We start from the raw sequence: 19,095 nt of genomic DNA on the forward strand, positions 1-19,095 counted from the left end.
TATAGGGGGTTGCTCGTGCGTAAGTTGCCGCCACTCCTGGCTAGTGTGCCTGGTGAAGCCTTTTCTGTCTGGACAGCCCTTCACTTCGTGGCTGTTTCAGTCGCTAGCAGAATCCGTCAGTGGGCGTTTCTTAAACCTTTTCCAACATAAAAGCTGTTTGACTCCAAGTCTCCTCCTACTCTCTCTGCGCGGAAGTCTTCTGCGCAGAGAGGGTGTGGGTAGCGGAGGACCCGTGCTCTCCTCGCTGGTCTCTGGCGAGGAGTCCTGGAGCCCCCTCGCCGATTCTCCCATCTGCCCCCCTTTATCCCTGGTGTTACGCTCATTTCCTTCCCCAGCTGATGAGCTGCCTCTCTCCCTGCTGGGCCCTTCTCCAGCATCGCTTGGGAGCCTTGCCTCCGCCTCTGGCTCCGATGTCAGTTCCCTGACAGCTTTCTACCAGTCCTACCCTATGGGAACATGTGCCCCCTCTTTTGTGAATGACCCATTACCTCCGTCCTAAATGCATGCGTGTGGTTCACGGCCTGTCCTTCCAGTGAGCACTCAGGGCTGATTTCCTTCAGAATGGAGAGGTTTGATCTTCTTGCAGTCCATGGGACTCTCAAGAGTCTCCTCCAGCACCAGAATTCAAAAGCATCGATTCTTCGGCGATCAGCTTTCTTTATGGTCCAGCTCTCACTTCCATACATCACAAAGTCTACCACTAGTGCATCTAATTTCCCTTAAGAAGGCTGAATACGCCTGGTGTCTCCTTCTACATGAGTCTATTCCAGTATCCTGAGCCAGCCATGTTATTTTGAAAGGCTACTGGATTCCCTTTGTTTCTGTTAAAAGTGTGCATTGGAGCCAGGCAAGTCCGTTGGCAGCTTACAATACCGGAAACCCATTTTGCTTTAGAATTCTGGTAAAGGAGTTTTAGGAGTTGTAGTTTCGGTGGCTGAGCTAAACCCCAAAGAGGTTTCATTTTGCATGTGGTTAGTACCTAAAGTTCAAAACACACATACACACCCCAGAAGTGAAAATGTTCAAGACGGTTTAAGAATGGCTGTATACATTGCTGCCTTGTATCTTCAGCAGCTGTGTATTGGTTCCAGATAGAAGTGGGTGGACAACGGTTAGGCAAAGTGATCATGCCAAGTTGACTTCTGTTTTAAGAACGCTTTTGAATCAGGCCAGCATGCCTTCTGGTCCAGCACTCTGTTCTCACAGTGGCCAACCAGATGACTACGGGAAGCCTGAAAGCAGGATTTTATCATGCCACAGCCCCACACCCCACATTTCATCCATACTTGGTCTCCTACCTGACCAGTCCCTGACTCAGCAAGGTTGTTGTCTTGGGCGCCTTCAGACCATGATCAATAACTCATTTCCATTGGACACTTCCTCTTCCTGAGCTGTTTCTGTTGTAGCTGTGAACTGCTGTGTAATGTTAAGAATTCCTGGTTGTGTCTGCTTGTTTTCCTCTCCCCTCCTCCTTCATTTTACCTTTTGTGCCATGTCTTTCAAACTGTAACCCTCTGTGCAGGGACCGTCTATAGATATAACTATTAGCTGCTTATAAAACTGTGCTACAGAAATGTAGTACCCTACGAGGCTTTATACACAGCAGATGTCAAATATTCGTATTTTTGGCGTACAATGAGTCAACTTACAATGCACGATCAGTTTGGAGATAAGCAGGCATTCAATATAAGAGGCACGCCAATGAAAGCAAAGCTCAGTCAGGCTGGAACTGCCAAGTTCCACATAGAAATCTGTTTAAAACAGATTCCTCCTCCATGCGTATCTGTAGTTCACAGTGTTAACTACACTGTAGTCTTGCTGTCTTAGCACTGATCACCAGGGCTGAAGATGCATCAAGGCCTCCGAAGTATCTGACTGTGCCTGCATGTAAAGAAGTGGTACAATATTACCAGGGCTGCCATTATAACAAAAACAAAAAGGTGGGGGAGAATAAAAACTGTAAGTAAAATGCTTCATTCTGAAAAAAAGAAAATAAATAACTACAGTTCAAGGTACAACTTGTTAGGTACAAGCTGTTTTCAAACAGCTTAGTTCTCAAACGCTTTGGTTCCCAAACACCGCAAACCCAGAAGTGAGTGTTCCAGTTTGTGAATGTTCATTGGAACCAGAACATCCGACGTGGCTTCCACAGCTTCTGATTGGCTGCAAGAGCTTCCTACAGCCAATCAGAAGCTGCGCTTTGGTTTTCAAATGTTTTGGAAGTCTAACAGACTCCCAGAACGGATTCCATTCGACTTCCATGGTACGACTGTATCCAGTTTAAGCTGTGTGGTAGCATCTACGAAGGGGACTGGCAACTTGTATCCACCCATAGTTTGGAGGAGAGACCTTTGTGACCCAAGTACAGATGGCGACGATTTCTCACGGGGGTTCTGTTCGTGCCCCCTGTGTTTTATACGGGGCGCGTATAAGTGCCCCGCCCCACTCCCCGCCCCAATTTTGCCCTGTTCTGCCCCTGTTTTGCCTTCTTCCGGATCCAGAAGGTCCTGTGTGTTGGCGATTGCGCGTCAATTGAAGGTGCCTAAAATGGTTGCCATTTCTGATTCATCAGGCTAAAACTTCTCTAATACATTGTCCTCCATAAATGTATCCAGAATGAAATTCTGGACCCCTGTTCTTTAGGAGACTTTTTGCAAACCTATCACACTTCTTTAACAAGACGCCAACGATCTCACACCATTGTCTTGTCTGACTTGTCTTGTGGTTTTTCCCTCCCTCCCAGTTGGCCCTTTGCGTGTGGAGTTTTCGCTGACTGTGGATTTGAAGAAAGTGGCAGACGACAACCCAGAAGTCAGGGAAGGAGGACGCTACACCCCAAAGGAATGCAGAGCGCTTCAGAAAGTGGCGCTTATTATCCCGTTCAGAAATCGAGATGAACACTTGAAATACTGGCTGTATTATCTTCATCCAATCCTTCAAAGGCAGCAGCTTGATTATGGTATATATGTAATTAACCAGGTAAGAGATTGCCAGATTCCAAATAGCCTATTGAGTTTGCATGTGCATGTTGTCACTTTCTTTCAGACATGTCGTGGACTTTTTGCTGAGTGAATTGTTAAAAACGGTATTGCGGTGCGTAATGCCTCATGGTTGGTTTAACTCTGCTAGAAACAGGAGTGTTGTGGAATTGTGCAAAATTGTGTAAAAACAAAGAAAGTTTAGGAAAGGTTTTCCTCACCCTTGTTGTGGTATTATAATATGCTCAGCTAAAGATTCTGATGGTTAATGGTTCCTTCATATAATACATTTTACAACACTTAGACTTGGTCATGGTATATGAGCTCCTGGAGAGCATTTCCTTCCTTCATATAGAAAACAAAATCTATACAAATCTAATTTAGCTACCCTTCAACTTCCCTCCCCTCCTTTCTGTGGTTATTTATTTTATATCTTTTTATTACTGCATATCCGATTCAAATATATTTACAAATTTCCCTTCTCTTCCCCTCTAAACAAAAGGAAAAACAAATGAAGGGGGGGGGGAAAGGGTGGATTAAGAGAAGTGAGGGAAACCCTTAGCTCATATTAACATACATGAAAAATAACCATAAATATATCTATATTAATTTAAACAGATAGATCTATGCAGTCCAGATAGGTATCCACACAAAGTTGACATTTATAAGAAATGTGTTCAAATTATAATTTATATTCCAACCTTTCCCAAAAGATCTCAGGGCAATGTACAACATTAAGAGCCTAATAATAAAAACATAACACAAAGCATAACAATAGACAGCATGATAATGAAATAATGTAGCAAGGTGAGTGTATATCCTTCTGATTTTTATATTTCTGTTTGCTAGATCTGAGCTGTTTAGGGTCATTGGGCTGACAGAGCCTCTTTGTACCTTGATGCTAAAACAGTGGCAATAGCTTGTTGGTACAGCAAGAGAAGCCTATAGCCTCCCTTGGCTACAAGTTGCCCAGACTGAGGGGATGGCTGTGGATCTGTGAACTGTCTGTGTCCAGGGCAGCTGTCTACCAGCCCCATCTGGTACATCGGCTGAGACTGCAGACTGTCTCCCCAGAGTGGTGCATGCTCTGGTTATCTCTCGTTTGGACTACAGTGGTGCCCCGCAAGACAAATGCCTCGCAAGACGAAAAACTCGCTAGACGAAAGGGTTTTTCGGTTTTTGAGTCGTTCCGCAAGACGAATTTCCCTATGGGCTTGCTTCGCAAGACGAAACGTCTTGCGAGTTCTTGCGAGTTTGTTTCCTTTTTCTTAAAGCCGCTAAGCCACTAATAGCCGCTAAGCCGCTAATAGCCGTGCTTCACAAGACGAAAAAACCGCAAGACGAAGAGACTCGCGGAACGGATTAATTTCGTCTTGCGAGGCACCACTGTACTGCAGTGTGCTCTATGTGGGGCTACCTTTGAAGGTGACTCAGAAGCTACAACTAATCCAGAATGCGGCAGCTAGACTGGTGACCAGGAGTGGCCACTGGGACCATATAACACCAGTCCTAAAGGATCTTCACTGGTTCCCAGTACATTTCCGAGCACAATTCAAAGCCTTGGTGCTGACCTTTAAAGCCCTAAATGGCTTTAGGGCATCTCCACTCCCATCACTCAGCCTGGACACTGAGGTCCTTCTCCAAGGGTCTTCTGCTGGTTCCCTCACTGCAAGAAGTGAGGTTATAGGGAACCAGCCAGAAGGCCTTCTCAGTAGTGGCGCCCGTCCTGTGGAATACCGTCCCATCAGATGTCATGGAGATGAAGAACTACATTACTTTTAGAAGACATCTGAAGGCAGCCCTCTATTGAGAAGTTTTTAATGCTTGATGTTTTGCTATGTTTTTATATGTGCTGTAAGCCACCCAGAGTAGCTGGGGAAATCCAGCCAGATGGGTGGTGTATAAATTATAATTATCATCATCAACATCCTTATTTATAGGACTTGTAGCACTGGATTGGTCATTTTTGTGTCACCTGAGGTCCCAAGCCAAGGGATTTGGGAGTTGTACAACGATTGCAGTTGGGACTGCCTGCAGTTCCCTTCTCTAGCCAGCAGTCTTGGTTGATCTGTGAGGTACTGCAGAACTTTTAACTGATAGGCTTGTATTATAATGGACTATACTTAGTTCTGTTGTATTTGAATATCTATGACATTTAGTTGCATTTTGTTGTACTTGGAATGAGTTTACACATTATTTTGAAATTTTTAGTTGCCTCCTCTAGTTATTATCTCTTAATGTCTTCTTTGTCTTTGTGCTGAGCTTTGGGGAAGCAGAATACACCTGGTTTTTTTGGTGTGTGTGTTTTTTTAGCTTTCTTAATTTTCATGAGCCAAATTGATGCTTTTTTCATGTGCCAGTTTCATAGGGTATGTACATCTGCATAACACAACCGTCTCATACTTTTTCCACAGAATAACAAATAGTTCCAGATTCGGGGCACTTTTTTTAGCAGTTTAGGCAGGTTTCGTTTGAATGAGATGTCAATAAAGCAGTTATGAAATTACACTGATGACCTGGGGTCAGGTTGTTTGTTAGCTTAAGAGACAAACTTCATTGTTGCCATCAAACATATAACGTGTGTTTCCCCATTTGGCTCACAAAAAAACAAGCAGGAATGTTCCTTTGCAAAGCAGAATGTTGTTGTTGTTTAGTCGTTTAGTCATGTCCGACTCTTCATGACCCCATGGACCAGAGCACGCCAGGCACCCCTGTCCTCCACCGCCTCCCGCAGCTTGGTCAGGCTCATGTTTGTAGCCTCGAGAACACTATCCAACCATCTCATCCTCTGTCGTCCCCTTCTCCTTGTGCCCTCCATCTTTCCCAACATCAGGGGCAAAGCAGAATAGCCTGTTTTTAATATTTGTTTATGGCATCTCATCTTCCCTCTTGCTTTATTGCTCAGGGATGGGACCCGATTTCTCAGCAATGGTTATGTTCTGGGATTGCCTATCAGTTTCAGTGCTGGCTGTGTTGGGGAAATCCAGGACACCCTTGGTTCTTTTCTTGGGATATTGGCAGGACAGATGATGGTCAGTGGTACATGGAACTTCTCTGCTCAGGATCATTGACTAGTGGAGGGGTCCAAAATGGTGCCTTAATTTTTCAAGACATGCTTCTGGAGGTCATGCGGTTTGAGTATCGCTGGGATATACATCTGATGCGGTCTTACTCTTTGCCATCTGATACCGACTACAAATGTCTTAAGAAGGAAAATGCTTATCACGATTTGTTCAGTTAAACTTCTGTCTTGTCCTGTAACATTTTTGTTTGCTTCAATCAGCATAGGATGGGATGTGAGGCTATTTAATTGTGTTTCCTTGTGGCTGAATGAAGGTTTCTAGTTCTTTTGCTAAGGAGTCATTTGTGCAGACATAGAGATAAGTTTCTATGGGGTAAGTTGATGGCACCCTGATCCAAAATATGCTTGAGTTGGTAAGAAGTTCCGTTGACTTTCACAGAGCTTACTTACAAAGGTTATTAGCGTTCAGGGCTCTGATGAAATTCTGCAAAAAAAAAAGGGCTATATAGTTTGGAAAGAAAAACAGGCGATGGTGGATAACAGTAAGCATACACAGGCTAGGTGTGTACAGAGTATAATTGTGTCTCTGCTTTTCCCCATTATGCTGCAGAAATTATACAGAAGTTACTGAGCATCATGACCTAATTTGTCAATGAAGCATTCCGTTTAGTTAACTTCCTTAAAACAGTGTTAGTTTTGTGTGCATCAAGCAACATTGGCAATGAGCCTAAATTATCCAGATGGTATTTTTCTTGGGTTATGAGGAGCTTTTAAAACCTGCTAAGAAAACGTTCTTATTTCTTTGCTCTCTTGACAATTGCTTTCTCTCTCTTTCTTTTTTTTCCTCCCTTGTCTGTCCTTCCTTTGCATCCATTCTTCCTTCTCTTCTCCCTTCCTTCTAGGGGGGAAAATCTTACCTTTCTCTTGTTAAACCTGCCCTATAGCAAAGCAATCGCTGGAGCAAGGAGAGTTTGTATGTGAGCGATTGATTCTTACTCCGTCTGCGTCCTTCTGTACTCTTCATCTGGTAGGAAAAAGGAAGGAAGGAAGGAATGCTGACCACCCTACTGCTTCAATGGTAACGTCCCACCTCTTAACTTTCGGTGCAATGCAAATTCAAACTTGAATCTACTGCAGGTTTACCATTGACTTTTGGAACCTCTGAAATGCATTAAATTGGGCTGAATACTGAAATGGAGATGGGTGGAGGTGCGGGGGAGGGATGTGATGTGAGAATATGTAAAATGGAAGTTGGGCTGCTGGAGGCAGTGGAAAAAACTGGATGCTAATTGACCCCTCTCTAGTACACAACTTGGCTCACTCTTCTTGAACCATGGTCATGCTGGCCACATGACCCGGAAAAACTGTCTGCGGACAAATGTCAGCTCCCTTGGCTAGTAAAGCGAGATGAGCGCCGCAACCCCAGAGTCGTTCTCAACTGGACTTAACTGTCAGGGGTCCTTTACCTTTAAGTTACTTGCTATGCAGTCACATCTCAATGGTGGACCTGCTCTCTGTTTGTTGCACAGTATTCTGGCTGAGATGATTGCTCAGTGGACACTCAACAGCCTGGTTTGCACGGCATACTAAGCTATGGTTTATAAACCATGGTTTAGTTAACCATAGTTCAAAATGGTCCAAACGGGGCCCTGCAACTTAACCGTAGGTTACAAATTATGGTTAGCAGGCGCTTGTTAACCAAGATTTGCAGTCAGTTGATAAAAGTTGGTTTACATTAACTTTAGCTTATAATTAAGCTATAAACAGGCCTGTTCTACAGCACAGAGATTTGCTTTTGGGCTCCATCTAGCTTTGAAATTGCATTGACTTGTCTGACAAGGAACTCTTGTGGGCCTGCCAGGAAACTCCTCTGCATTATAGGGTTTACATAGCACTTACACCACCGGCCAAGACCTCTGCATGCATTTGAGTGTGTTGTTGAGCAGACTTAACCACCTCCTGAGGCAAATAGTTGCAAACAGCAACCTGTTTTTTAGGGACGCTTCCCCATAATAGATAGTCTTCTCACTGGACAAGCCTTGGTGAACTTCTGCGAACATCGGAGAGCCCTGGAACACAGAGCGAAAAGCATTAAGCTACATTTATAGAAAGAACAGAGCAGCTATTTACTTGTTAACTTAAGAAATCTGCGTCTGCTGTTGCAACTTCCTAATGCGATAATCAATGAGAGATTTAATTAGCAAGGACATGAACTCTCTCCTGCGAAACAGAGGCAGGATGGGAAGCCTCTAACTTCTGAGCTCTGCCAGCCTCAAGGAAGTAGCAACGTCCAAGTCTGAACTGAACTCACCAAGCTTGCAACGCCAATCTGACGCTCTTCATTCTTTCTTAGATAATATTTGTGCAGGATAATTAATGCGCGCCAGCTGTTGCACATGTTGCAATTTTGGAGCAAAGAGCTCTGTGTGGGATTGGCTGACTTAGGAGAGCCAACGGGATTTTTGTCTGCCCAGACTTGACAGAAACCTACAGCTGCTGCTCTAGGCAGAAGTCCAGCTGGCTCTCTGAACCAACTGGTAATTAGTTTGAGGCTTCTTATTTGAGGAGCGCAGTGGAGGTGTGTTGGGTATCCTCAAAATGGTGTCTGCACAGTAACTCTTGCAGTCAGCTTTGCTGATTTCTAGTGATATATAATATATAGTGACATAAAACGCTGAGGGCTTGTCCACACTCGCACTTGTCCTGTGCTTTAGAAAGGTCCAAGCCGTTTTCCATTTGTCCCTTGCTAACCACACCACCCCCACTGGAAAAACCCACGATTTAGCGTGAAATTGGAGCAAGCGTCAATCCGGAGAAAACCTGATTGACGTTTGTTCTCTTTCAGCTGCTGTTGGCATCCTTTTGTTTCAAGTGACAGAGGCGTGTGCCCTGTGGGGCAAAGTCAAGCCGCGGGAGAATAACAGTGCTGGCTGTGGCTGGCAACGTGTAGCTGCTACCTCCCGCGTTGTTTTTGCTGGTTTAGCAGCACTGAAGCACTGAGCCAGTGTGGTGTAGTGTAGTGGTTAAGAGCGGTGGACTCGTAATCTGGGGAACCGGGTTCGCTTCCCCGCTCCTCCACCTGCAGCTGCTGGGTGACCTTGGGCCAGTCACGCTTCTCTGAAGTCTCTCAGCCCCACTCACCTCACAGGGTGTTTGTTGTGAGGGAGGAAGGGAAAGGAGAATGTTGGCCGCTTTGAGACTCCTTCGGGTAGTGATAAAGCAGGATATCAAATCCAAATTCTCTCTCTCTGGGGCACAAGCCTGGGCAGCATGTATGGAGTTCCTGGGCTGCCCAGAGGACAAGACCCCACTTTCGGCTTTCCTGATGTGGTCCAAAGGAAAGCAGGGCAATACGTTTGGCACCAGCTTGGCTGCAGGAGTTGCTGGAAGGAGGCGTACAAGGCTCCAACCATCTTAGGGACTCCCTCGCCTGGTTTAGCCGGCCAGTCGAATCCATTTCCCAGGGTGTGTCTGCTGTCACATGCTGACAGCTTTTAGGAGCCACAGGTGAGAGCTGAGTGCAGGTTGGGGACCAAAGGTGAACTAACTACCCCTGAAGGAGCACAATGTGTCCCCCACCAGAGGTACCACCCCTCCCCTAAAACCCCATACAAGTTTTCCTGTGTGAAAGCAGCAGGGCAAGCAAAGTTGTGGATGAGACTTTAAACAATTAAGAACTAGGAGACCCTTCTTCAGAGGCAGTGTAGAGATTATGAATTTTGTGAAATCTTTGAAGGCAGGATGCTTAGCTAAGTCTTCTTTTTGCTAGTTGATTATTTTAATCATTCAAATTATTATTTATACCCTGCTTTTTAGCCCTGAAAAGTGTCTTCCTAGTTAGCAAACGAAGAGGGAGTGCTGATAATACCAATTCTCTTAACTTGCACCGAGCAAAAAATAAAATAAAATAGAGATGTTTATTTGGGGCTGGAAGTTGTGTGTTGACTTCAGTATTGTAATATATAAATAGAAAATGCGCTGGGAAGATGTAATAACAGAAATAAATGCCATCCTAGTTCATTAAGGAGCTCAAATTAGGTCTGCTTTCTGTCTTCTCGGGAGAGAACTCGGAGGTGATGTCAAAATGTTTAGTTGTGTTCATGTTGGGGGTAGCTAAATTAATGATAGCCCAATACTGGAAGGAAGCTGTGGGTTTCAGTAAAACTAAATGGTGTGATTAAGTGTGGCATTTGTTATTAATGGAAAAGTTAAGAGTGCCTTCTCAATCTCTGTGTGCATATTTTGTTATTAAGACTCAAGAAAAAGCAAGAGAGAAAAAACACCCACATTTTTTTCTGACTTCCCCTTCCCCCTGTGGGTTTGGTCCTTCACATCTCTCTTGGGGTTAAGGGGCTGTTTGAAAGGGCTGGTTACCTAGCACATCCCACTGGGCTTGACAGTTTTCCAAAACTCTGGGACAAGTTCTTCCCTTGTGTCCCCGCAGATGGAAGATAGAAATGTGATTTCTTTGTTGTTACCCCTATTTCCCATCCCCACGTCCCCAGGCCTACCAGTCTTTCTTCGACCAGGACTTTAATCTTTTTCTCCCTCTTGCCTTTTCCTTGCCCTGTTAAATTTGCAAAATAAGAAGAATAAGAATGGCTAGAGCCTCTGCAAGCTGTACATTGGTTCCAGATGAAGTGTTTTTTCCCCCTGAGGAGGCATGTTTCACCATACTCTGCTACTGGCCAAACTAGATATTCTGTGGGTTTGGGAAGCTGGATCTCTGCCAAACCTCTAAAAAGCAGCGGGGGAGTGCAATTTTGGAGGGAAGAAGTTAGGCGGAGGTAGGATCCACCCAGTCTCTCTCGGAGGTCCAGAGAGGCCTAGGCCACTTCCAGCTTTTGAGAAACAAGCAGAAACAAAATAAGGCACCAAAAAAAGAGTGGGAGGTTTGGACACATTCAGCATGGTCTACGTTTGTGCCATCAGAACTGATCTGTTTCTATTTATTTCCCTACGTAAGGGAGCTTTTAAGTCTTTAATGCTTTATTATGTTTTTATATATGGTGGAAGCTGTCCAGAGTGGCTGGGGCAACCAGAGGGGTACAAATAAATTATTATTATTAATTATTGCTGACATTTGCAAACCGTCTCAGTTCTTTAACAAAACTATATCAGTTAACAAATATTTTGTTGTTGTTTAGTCGTTTAGTCGTGTCCAACTCTTCGTGACCCCATGGACCAGAGCACGCCAGGCACTTCTGTCCTCCACTGCCTCCTGCAGTTTGATCAAATTCATGCTGGTAGCTTCAAGAACACCATCCAACCATCTCATCCTCTGTCGTCCCCTTCTCCTTGTGCCCTCCATCTTTCCCAGCATCAGGGTCTTTTCCAGGGAGTCTTCTCTTCTCATGAGGTGGCCAAAGTACTGGAGCCTCAGCTTCACAATCTGTCCTTCCAGTGAGCACTCAGGGCTGATTTCCTTAAGAATGGATAGGTCTGATCTTCTTGCAGTCCATGGGACTCTCAAGAGTCTCCTCCAGCACCATAATTCAAAAGCATCAATTCTTCGGCGATCAGCCTTCTTTATGGTCCAGCTTAAAACACACACACACACACACACACACACACATATATATATATATATATATATATATATATATTTGCTTTCGTAGATTTTCACGGGTACAGGAATGCAGGTTTTGGTGTCCTCGGGTATCTTCCCGTGTAAAAGTTGGGGTGTCTAGGCGATCTTCCTAGACACCCCAACTTTTACACGGGAAGATACCCGAGGACACCAAAACCTGCATATATATATATATATATATATATATATATATATATATATATATAAAATATTTTACCAAATATGTGGAGGAGAGTTAAGTGGCTGGCACAGCTGCAACTGTCCCAAATATGTTGTCAAAGGGTAGCAGATGATGAAACAGGAAAAATAAACAAATCTTTCCTATGTAAATGTTCTCTTGCCCAGCTGAATGCCAGCTTTGACCTGCTTTTAATATTTACGTCTTCTTGAACTCTTTCCAAGTGTTCAGTTTGTCTCTGTTACTTACATGGCAGATGGATCAGCTGACCCGAAACCACCTGACCAAACTTGGATGGACTGCAAATGTATTTTGATTCTGCAGCCCACAGCAGAGGTTGTGTGTGTTGTGCAAACAGACAATGGCTCTGTTGCTTCTGTATGGAGTAGATGAAATTAATACGCAGCTAAATTTGGGCAACACAATTTTAGACTGTTCCTTCTCCCCCCCCCCAAAAAAAAGGAGGAGGTCAGTGCAAGACCCAGGAGGAACCTTACTGCTGTCTTGTCTTGAAAATAGTTTTAAGATAGAGTTTTATTTTCTTGCTTCAAATCTCTCTTTTTATGTTCTGTTTCACTTCGTCAGGTTTCAGCGCTGTGTCCAACCCCACTTCTCCATTTCTTGTTACACATGAACTAGCAGATATTCTGTTTCCTAATCTGTTTTCTGTGTTGGTTTTGCCTCAGGAAAGAGCCTGCCACCAAGCAGCAAACAAGTTACCCCAGAACATTTTAAGCCAAGTATTCTGCCCTTTTTAAAAAAGGAAATAGCTCAAATTCTGACCCAAGAAACTGAACCCAGCAACCTGTATACGTTATGCAGATTTAGTAGATTTTCATACTACCTTATCCCCCAAGCTCAGAGCCTTTGGTTTAAAAAAACACCCTGTACTTTGTGAAAGTGCTGTGGGGGCCGGCAAAAAATGGCAGCAAAAAAGAGGTGAACTCTCTATTGGTGAGTGCCATGACCAACCAACCTGCTTATTTGTATAATGCTTATTTAGGAAAAAAGGAAAATTGGAAGTGCAAACATACATTTACATACACATGTATGTACCGTATTTTTTGCTCTATAAGACTCACTTTTTCCCTCCTAAAAAGTAAGGGGAAATGTGTGTGCGTCTTATGGAGCGAATGCAGGCTGCACAGCTATCCCAGAAGCCGGAACAGCAAGAGGGATTGCTGCTTTCACTGCGTAGCGATCCCTCTTACTGTTCTGGCTTCTGAGATTCAGAATATTATTTTTCTTGTTTTCCTCCTCCAAAAACTAGGTGCGTCTTGTGGAGTGAAAAATGTGGTGATTACACACACAAAATTACAACATGGTAAAAAACAATACATTGAAGAGTATTTCACCTTACATTTCAGTGAATGTATTTGTGGTTCAGAATAGCTTTTGGTTTTTTACAGTAAAATCCTCAGTATGAGTTCCGTTGAGCTTATTTCTCAAAAAATTGTGTTTAGGGCTGCAGCTTAGAATTTTGGTAGCTTTTCATCCAGCCATTTAGTTGACATTCTACAGGAGCTTAATGGTTCTCTAAATATCTTTAAGACCTTGAACCCACCCAAAGCTTTCTTTGGCAAGAATTCAACATTGTTGCATTATAACCTTGTTGCATTTAAATAAATTATAAAGGTGTCGGTTCATTAAAGCATAATCAAGATATGGAAGTGTACAGAAGTGAAAGTTGGTTGTCTCTGGTGAGATGGCTTCTTCTTAAGTGCATGTGAAAAGGAGGAGGATGTACATGAAAGGCTTTTATATCCGAATCCTTTGCTTAAGGCACTTGGCATGTGATTTCCTTCCTGCAATTTTTTCCCTGTGGTTATTTATTGCACTGGGGAAAGAGGTGGACGGAGTTGGAACTAACACAATTCATTCAAAGAGGGGATTAACCACTAGAAAACAATGCCAGGGAATCCGCTAGACAATCTTGGTTTGTTATGTTTAAATTTCCCTAAAAGGAAGCGCAGTCAGCATTAAGAAACGTTTTTAATAGTGCATTTCCAATATACAGAGAGCTTCATATACACTGAGGCAGGTAGGGGCTTCATTAAATCCACCTAATGAGTTCACGGTTTGTTAATTATTTTTTGTTGATTTTTAAGATAATTATACAAAACCAAACCTATCTGCTGTTACATTGGTGTAGGTGAGCACCTCATACAGTATCGTTATATAACTAAAGGGATGTGAGACAATACCCAAATTGTCTGTGTGCATGGTCTATGACATCCATATAGATTTGGCTATTTCTGGCAAAGATATGTACATATTTTGATCCATGGTAAATTGAATAAAGTCCCACCATACTGCACTAAAATACGTATTGTGGTTTTGCTTTACCCTGTATCAATCGTAGATTGGACATTATCTTCTCTGAGATTACAACAGACCAAATGTTCTTATGCCAAGGTTGTATAGGCAGGTTGTCTAACTCCTTCCTGTGCTGCACTCTGGAATTCATGGATGAGATGAGATTTTACCTGAGGTCTCGGTGCCAGCGCTTAATGGCGGTCCTACCTCCGAGCTCCGGAGAAGGACTGCTCCGCAAGTTCGGGTCTTACCCGCTACGGCGAGTGGGGGACCCCTAAAATCTCAGGCGCGGAAGCCTGAGAGCAAGGAGACTCGGTGGGCACCTTTGCGCCCCCCGGTACTGTGAAAGAGCCTTTTTAAAGGCTCCGGAGCGGCATCGGGAGTGAGCGCGGTGCTGAGAGTCGCTACCCAGCCTGCGGAGTGAAGCCGCGTCGCCATTAGCGGAGAGCGCCGATTCCTTCCTGAAAAGAAAATCTGGACTGGATTCTCGTGAGTAAGAAGGGAAAAAAATCAGGAACCTTTAAAAATAGAAAATTTGGCTGAAAACGGGAGGGCAAAAAATAAGGAAGTCTGCCCCCCCCGGACTGCAGGAATTTAAAGCAACGAAAGACCTCGCTGCAGTTATTAGAAACTTAGTTGCGAACTGTCAAACCTGAGCTGTCAAAAGTATCTCTCCCCTCCAGATTGGCAGGAGAAGGGGGAAAAAAGACAGTCTTGTGAAGATACTTTTAATTTAAAGGGAAACAAAGTTTTTCACTGCTCTGATCCCCGGGACGACCTGCCAGGACTTAACACCGGGAAAACTGTTCTTTAAAATAGCTCTGAAGTGGATATAGACTATACCTTAAATGGTGAAAAAATTTTAAGACATTTAGGATTTGAATGGGACTTTGTTACTGACATTGGACTAACCAAATTTAAATTGGAGAAAAAGTTTTACAACTTTAATGGCGGATTTGAGATTTTCTACATCCGGCTTTCTGTCTCTTTGTTGTCTCTAATTTGGAAACTTTTAACTGCTCCCTCTTGAGGGCTAAGAGGGAAAAATTGCAAAGTAACTGACTAATAGTGGGATTTTCCATTGCAAGTTTTTCCTGTGAGAACGGCCTTGGGATATGAGTGGCACAGCAGAGGAGATAAGAACCAGATCTAAAGCTAAACTAACACAAAAGAAAAGAGCTTCAATCTCTGGCAACACAGTGCCTGCACCGGACAGTGCGACAGCAGCATCAATGGAATCTATGACACAGGCACTGCTTAAAATAAATCAATCCCTTGAGGCCTTAACAAAGCAATCTACAGAAAATTCAAAGAAATTGACAGAACTTACAGCAAGATTGGATCTGAATACCACATCAGTGGCAACAAATACAGAATCTATAAATAGACTGATTCAGGAATCTTCAGAAACAAGGAAAATTGCAGAAAGTGCAAAATCTGTTGCAGGTGAGACGCAGGAAAGACTTGTGCCGATTGAGAAAAAGGTGAATGAGCATGAAGCGGCCCTCTCCTTACTGGAATTACAACGGAAAGAACGAAATCTGAAATTTAGACAGGTTCCAGAGAAAGAAGAGGACAATCTGGCGGAATTTCTCACAGAGGCAATTCTGGAAAATTGGCAAGGAGATCTGGAGGAAGATGAAGTAGGGATAACAACTGCTTTCAGACTTGGTAGAAAGCAAAGCAAGAAGTCAAGGGATTGTCTGATCACCTTTAGAACCAAAGAGGAAAGAGACAAGATATTGAACCTTCACTATCAAAAAGCTTTGGTGATTGGAAACACTCAAGTCCAAATCTTTAAGGACATCCCTAAATACATCTTGGAAGTGAGGACTTTTTATAGAGATCTTGCCAATTTGCTGAGGAAGAACTTTATACCCTTCAGGTGGGAATTCCCACAGGGGTTGTCCTTTAACTACAAAGGGAAGAAAGTAAGAATAAGAACAGTACAGGAGAAAGAATATTTTTTGGAGAGAAACCTAGAGGACCTACAGAAAGGTACGGTGGATCCGGCAAGAGAAGGACAAGGATTAACACCAGAAGGAGGAGGGCTAACAGACATTGCAAATCTATCATTTGGACTACCACAACTGCCAACTGAAGAGGAAGAAAAACTTGGAGCAGTCGGAGGATCAAACATCTAACAAACAAAATGTCTCTGCAACTTCTAAGCTGGAACTGCAACGGTTTGAACCATCCCAGAAAAAAACGACAGGTTTTCCACATTTTGCAAAGGGAACAACTGGATCTGATATGTCTACAGGAAACTCATATAACTAGAGCACACAGGAAATTGTTGGTGAACAAAAGATTGGGACAAGAATTTATATCTTCCGATAAAGTAAAAAAGAGAGGAGTAGTGATTTATGCAAAGGAAAAATTGGACCCAAAATTAAAATTTAAGGATGAAGAAGGAAGATATCTGGCAATTGAAGTACAGATCCAGGGGGAAAAATATTTGATAATTGGAGTATATGCACCAAATGATGGGAAGGCAGAATTTTTTAAGAAGTTGCATGAGACCTTACTAGATTATCTCGACTGCAAAATAATAATGATGGGGGACATGAATGGAGTGGTATCTACAAATATGGACAAGGCACAAAGACAGACAATATCTAAAGAAGGAAGATTACCAAAGACTTTCTTCGAAATGACGGAAAACATGGACTTGATTGACATCTGGAGAACAAAGAATCCTCTCGAGAGAGAGGGAACTTTTTTCTCGGAATCTAAAATGACATGGACGAGAATCGACCAAATTTGGGTATCTAGTGTGATGGCTACAAAGATTAAAAAAGTAGAAATCTGCCCAAAAACCTGCTCCGACCATAATGCCGTAAAGATGGAAATGAAAATGACAACAACTGGATCCTTTAGATGGAGAATGAATGACTCCCTATTTAGAGATGAACAATTTTGTATAAAGGCCCAAAAGACATTGAAAGATTATTTTGAGATAAATTGGAGAACAGATGTGGAAAAAAGAACAATTTGGGACGCGAGTAAAGCCGTGATGAGAGGCTTCCTGATACAACAGAATTCAATCAAGAGGAAAAAGCAAAATGAAAGGAAAGAAAGAATTTTAGAAAAAATGAAGGAAGGAGAAAAGAAACTGAGGTCAAAACCAAAGTCTCAAGAAATTTTGAGAGAAATAAAATATTATCAGACGCAATATATGGAACTGACAAATCAAGAGATAGAATGGAAAATTAAGCAAATGAGACAAAGGACTTTTGAGTCTGCAGACAAGTGTGGGAAGCTCCTTGCATGGCAACTGAAAAAGAGGCAAAAATTGAATACAGTTACTTGTTTGGAGATAGAGGGAAAGAATGTTCATAAGCCAAATGAGATAAGTAACTGTTTTCAAAGTTTCTTTAGGAAATTATACACACAAGGGCCAGTAAACGAACAAGAAATAGAAGAATTTCTTAAAAATTATGGACTACCAAAAATTCCAGAACAGGGCAAGTTGATTTTGAATGAGAAAATAACAGAACAGGAAATAGAGGAGGCCATTCAAAAGGCACAACTGGGAAAGTCTCCAGGACCAGATGGACTGACGGCTAGATACTATAAAGCTTTGAGAGAAGGTTTAGTGCAACCACTGAAAGAAGTTTGTAATGAAATATTGGAAGGGAAAAAGGCACCCGAAACGTGGAAAGAGGCCTTTATCTCACTTATACCAAAGACCGAGACTGAAAAGAACCAGGTTAAGAACTACCGCCCGATATCATTATTAAATGTGGATTACAAAATTTTTGCAGACATTTTAGCAAAAAGACTGAAGAAAGTATTGACAGGCGAGATTCATAAAGACCAATCTGGCTTTCTCCCGGGAAGACACATGTCTGACAATGTGAGGAACATAATAGACATTGTGGAACTGTTGGAGATGAACATTAACAGAAAAGCGGTTTTGATTTTTGTGGACGCGGAGAAAGCCTTTGACAATATTAGTTGGAGTTTTATGAAAAAGAATCTCCAAGGGATGGGGGTAGGCCAAGGTTTTGAAAATGGTATAGGTGCAATTTATTCTGAGCAGAAGGCAAAGCTAATTGTAAATAATGTGGTAACGGAAGAGATAGCTATAGAGAAAGGAACACGACAGGGATGCTCTATTTCTCCCCTACTTTTTATACTGGTTCTGGAGGTTTTGTTAAACATGATCAGAAAGGACCAGTTGGTTAAAGGAATTCAGGTCGGAGTGAGAGAGTATAAATTAAGGGCATTTGCAGATGACCTAGTTTTGACTTTGCAACAGCCAATCACTAGCACAAAAAGAATTTTAGAACTGATCGAGATATTTGGTCAAGTTGCAGGATTTAAGTTGAACAAACAAAAAACTAAAGTCTTGGAAAAAAACTTAACAAATGAAGAAAAAGAGACATTCCAGAATGAAACAGGTTTGGAGATAGCAAAAAAAGTGAAGTACCTGGGGGTAAATTTGACATCGAAAAATGTGAATCTTTTTAAAGACAATTATGATAAATGTTGGACAGAAGTTAAGAAAGATTTAGACATATGGTCAAGGCTGAAACTTTCCTTGTTAGGCAGAATTGCTGTTATCAAAATGAATGTATTGCCTAGAATGTTATTTCTGTTTCAGACATTACAAATAATAGATAAGATGGACTGTTTCAAGAGGTGGCAGAAAGACATATCGAAATTTGTCTGGCAGGGCAAAAAGCCAAGGATAAAATTTAAGACATTAACAGATGCGAAAGATAGAGGGGGTTTTGCCCTGCCGGACTTAAGACTCTACTACGAATCAGCAGCGTTTTGCTGGTTGAAAGATTGGCTGCTCCTCAAGAATACAGACATTTTGGATCTGGAAGGATTTGATAACAGATTTGGTTGGCATGCATATATATGGTATGACAAGGTGAAATTGCATAAAGGTTTTAAGAACCATATCGTGAGGAAAGCTCTGTATAATGTTTGGATTAAGTATAAAGACTTGTTTGAAAGTAGAACCCCCAGGTGGCTGTCACCAATGGAAGCAAAAGAG

General features: G+C 42.6%; 1 protein-coding gene across 1 annotated transcript in view; it reads left to right on the forward strand.

Moving 5' to 3' along the window:
- B4GALT1 (beta-1,4-galactosyltransferase 1) overlaps positions 1-19,095 on the forward strand; it is a 61,598-nt gene that overhangs the window by 21,599 nt on the left and 20,904 nt on the right. The window contains exon 2 of the mRNA XM_077921502.1: positions 2,744-2,979. Coding sequence (XP_077777628.1) covers positions 2,744-2,979 — 236 coding nt within the window. The remainder of the gene's footprint in view (positions 1-2,743; positions 2,980-19,095) is intronic.

The sequence above is a fragment of the Podarcis muralis genome, chromosome 17 (assembly GCF_964188315.1).
Source record: "Podarcis muralis chromosome 17, rPodMur119.hap1.1, whole genome shotgun sequence".
NCBI lineage: Eukaryota > Metazoa > Chordata > Lepidosauria > Squamata > Lacertidae > Podarcis > Podarcis muralis.